This window comes from Mandrillus leucophaeus, unplaced genomic scaffold (assembly GCF_000951045.1).
Source record: "Mandrillus leucophaeus isolate KB7577 unplaced genomic scaffold, Mleu.le_1.0 Scaffold230, whole genome shotgun sequence".
Classification (NCBI taxonomy): domain Eukaryota; kingdom Metazoa; phylum Chordata; class Mammalia; order Primates; family Cercopithecidae; genus Mandrillus; species Mandrillus leucophaeus.
In genome coordinates, this window is record NW_012102366.1 from 782416 (window position 1) to 786421 (window position 4006).

Genomic DNA, 4006 nt, shown 5'->3' on the forward strand with positions numbered 1-4006 from the left:
AAAAAAAAAAAAAAAGAAAGAGAATGCGTTTCTACCAAGTTCCTGGCAAGGCTGATTCCAGTATGCTGGGGCCACACCTGGAGAACCAGGGTGTCGATAAAGAGCTGAGGACAGATATTTGAGCATGCAAACTTGAGAGGATCTGGGGAGACTGAGGCAGGGAGAGAGGTGAGAAGGAGCAGCCTTAAGGCAGGAAGAAACTGGTTGGAACCGAGTCCTGGACTGGGCACAGTGGTTCACTCCTGTAATCCCAAAGTTTTGGGGGGCCTAGGCAGGAAGATCCTTTAGCCCAGGAGTTTGAGATCAGTCTGGGTAACACAGCAGGACCTCCTCTCTGCAACAAATTTAAAAATTAGCTGGTGGTAGAGGTGCAAGCCTGCGATCTCAGCTACTCGGGAGGCTGAGATGGGAGGATCGCTTGAGTCTAGGAGGTCGAGACCGCAGTGAGCTATGATTGTATCATTGCACTCCAGCCTGGGCAACAGAGTGAGACCCGGTTTCTAAAATAAAAAAAGAAAAAGAACTGAGCCTCTATGCCTGGTGACAGAGCAGGTGGGGAGGATGGCAAGGGACGGCACACAATTCTCACCCCTCCCGCATCCCCCCTGCCCTCCCACCAGAGGGGGAGGCGGTGCCCCCCTCCCATCCCGCCTGCCTGTCTCCAGCTTACCCTGAAGGTCTCCCAGAGAGGAAAGAGGGGACTCGGGCGTCCCTGGTTCCCGATCTGTGGCGCCAGCTAGATTCTAATTAGCCACCAGAGCTTGAGAGACAGGAAGCAGGGGGCTGGGGGCGGGGGCTTGGATTCCTGCCCAAGATGGAGGCTGCAGGTTGGGCTGCACGCCTGGGTCCCTCACTCGGGAGGACGCTCATCACCTCCTTTCTCACAGTGAGGATGCGGGTCAGGGAGGTGAGTGGGCAGGGTCAGGACAGGGGCATGGGGAAGAGGCTTCCGGAGGAACTGTCCCAGGAGGTTCCGGCGGGGAAGAGTTGGCAGTCTGTTTGCCCAGAGGTGCCCAGATGGGTGGGTCTGCCTGCTGCGTGTAGGGGTAGGGGCTGTGGTGTGAGCTGCAGGCCCTGGAGGGGGCCCTCCAGATAGGGCTGGCTCGAGGGACGTGCTGGACCTCAGCCTCTCAGAGCCACTCAGCCACCAGCAGGAGGAGAGGGGAGCAGCCTGGAGGCCCTATCCCCACCTCACTCTCCCTGTCCTCCCCCAGGCTGGTGGTCCAGGCCGTGGTGCCCGCCAGGTGATGCGGGGCGAAGCCCCCCGCACAGGCCACTGAGAGTCCCGGACACGCACCCGGCTGCCACCATGGCCCGCCTGGCCGCAGTGCTCTGGAATCTGTGTGTCACCGCCGTCCTGGTCACCTCGGCCACCCAAGGTAGGTGCTGCTGGAGCCGGGGAGGGGCCTCGGCTCCCAAACCCTGCTGGGAGGGCAGATAAAATGTTGAAAACCCTCCTGATCACTCAGTAAAGAATCGCAGCCCCCCGCCCCGCCCAGACCTCAGCTGCAGCAGGCCAGTGGAAGACTCAGTGGTAACACACACCCCAGCGCCACCAAGAGGCCCCTGGACCATCCCCTCACCTCCAACAAGTCGGCTGGGCCAGGTTGGTAGGGGCTATCCCGCTGTGGCCCCTGGGACGAGGACAGGCCTTGGTGAGCCGATGTTCCTCTCTCTCTCTCTCTCTCTCTCTCTCTCTCTCTCTCTCTCTGTGATTACATCTTCAAGGCTCTCACTGGGAAGAAGGCTTAATTAAAGCATGCCTGCTGACGTTTATTTAAAAACAACTAATTACCCGCTCAGCCCTATGCCGGCCCTGGGATCCTGCACACGCCACAATTAGTGCCCCAAGCCTGCCCGCCCACCCTCACCGGTTACTCAATTACTGGCCCTGTGGCGGGCCCAGGCCAGAGGCAAGGGCGGGATAAGGTGAGAGGCCAAGAGAAGAGGCCAGTGGGCCTGGCCCCTCACCCTGGGATGTGCCCCCTGCCCGCCCTGACATCTATGTGTGAAGGGCATCGGCGGGTGACTCTGCTCCCTCCGGCCCTGCCCTCTGGAAAGCTCCAAAGGTTGAAGGGACACGGTTCGGCTGGGCCCCAGGGCCTTGGCACTGCCCCGCTGGCCAGCAGCCTCACTCCCCTGCTGCTACATTCTCTGCCCATCCAGGTCCTGCCCCATAGCCCCAGCTGGGCCGGGAGGGGCCGCCTCCACCCCCAGACCCATCTGAGCCAGGCTTCCACCCCCGGCCCTCCCTCCCAAGCCCGGGAGGGCTAAAATTAGACGAGGAGGCAGATGGTGCTGGAGGAACACATGTGAAATGTTCCCCCTGCTGGGAGTCAACTCACCCCAAAAAACCCCAGGGGCCTCCCTGCCATACCCCTGGGGTACCCACCCAGATCTCTGGAAAGGTTCAACTCCGTAACTGTCCCACACGAGTGCCCCCCCGAAACCTCGTACGGCAGGGGGTCACTTCCTTCACCTCCAAGAGACGGTCCCCACATTGGGGCGTCTGGGCCCCTGGCTGAATCCCTGCTCCCCTCCAGCATCCCGCACGGCCTGGCTGGGACCAGCGTCACAGAAGGTGCTGCCCCGGCCAGCATGGACCCTGCCAGGCACCCTCTGTTGTGCAGACAAACCGCCTTAATAATACTCATAATAACAATAATTAGCATTCATATCATCTTACTGCGCTCTGCACACATTAACACCCTGGAGCCATCACAACAGCCCTGTGAGATGGGAATTGTCCTCTCTGCCCCTCAGGGGAGGGACAGAGGCGCAGAGGCGGTCAGTGACTTGGATGAGGCTGCATCCAGGGAGTGGCCGGGCTGGAATTCCAATCCCAGCCGGCTGTCTGGCTCCTACATTCTGGTTCTCCGTCCCCGTGTGGTACAAAATGATGGCCGACATGGGGCAATGCAGTCCGCCCCGGGAGCTCAGCCTGCTCAGGACATGTCCCTTCCTTGTCACAGTGAAAACCCAGGAGGTTTCCCAGATGATACGGATCAGGCACCCTCCATGTACAGGGTGCCATGCTCCTTGCTTCCTTCAAGAGCATTTTCTAAGGCACAGAATCCCTGCAGGATGACCCGGGGCTGTAGGTGCTCATTTTACAGATTGGGAAACTGAGGTTGGGGAGAGAACAACAGTGGGTGTTCAAACTTTTTTTATATTTTTATTTTGAGACGGAGTTTTGCTCTTGTCACCCAAACTGGAGTGCAGTGGCATGATCTTGGCTCGCTGAACCTCTGCCTCCCAGGTTCAAGCGATTCTCCTGCCTCAGCCTCCTGAGCAGCTGGGATTACAGGTGCCTGCCACCACACCCAGCTAATTTTTTGTATTTTTAGTAGAGATGGAGTTTCACCATGTTGGCCAGGCTGATCTTGAACTCCTGACCTCAGGTGATCCACCTAGCTCAGCCTCCCAAAATGCTGCGATTACAGGCATGAGCCACTGCGCCCCGCCACTGTTCGAACTTGATCGTGTATCACCATCACCTGGTTGGCACAGAACCCCGCAGGTTCCTGGCCTCACCCCTGCGATTTTGATCCAGCAGGCCCAGCAGAGGGCCCGAATCTGCATTCTGAACCAGCCCTCACATCTGCCCTGTCAGCCGCAAAACCAGTCTCCTGTGGTTTCTTCTAGAAACATGAGTTCATTCCCGTGCTTTCTCTGCTCCTCGCATGGGGTAGGGTGAAGTTAGGGAAGTCCCCAAGACAAGCTTCACTTCTGACACCAACAATACATTTGGGGGTCCCCCAGAGAACAGTCAGGTATGATCATTCACTAGAAGGACTTGGAACTGACTAGAAGATGTTATGCTCTCAGTTTATTACATCAAAAGGATACAGATTAAAATCAGGGCCAGGTGCACTGGCTCACTCCTGTAATCCCAATGCTTTGGGAAGCCAGGGTAGGAGGACTGCTTGAGCTCAAGAGTTCGAGACCAGCCTGGGCAACATGGCAAGTACCCTATTTCTACAAAAAATAAAAAAAATTAGCCAGG

The 4006-nt window shown here is 57.8% G+C and overlaps 1 protein-coding gene across 2 annotated transcripts in view; it reads left to right on the top strand.

The window, feature by feature from the left end:
* Positions 1 to 1217: 1217 nt before the first annotated feature.
* Positions 1218 to 4006, top strand: part of ADGRL1 (adhesion G protein-coupled receptor L1) — a 35947-nt gene continuing 33158 nt past the window's right edge. For both annotated transcript variants that reach the window (XM_011981782.1, XM_011981783.1), the window contains exon 1: positions 1218 to 1379. In XM_011981782.1, the coding sequence (XP_011837172.1) occupies positions 1310 to 1379 (70 nt within the window). In that variant the 5' untranslated portion in view covers positions 1218 to 1309. The remainder of the gene's footprint in view (positions 1380 to 4006) is intronic.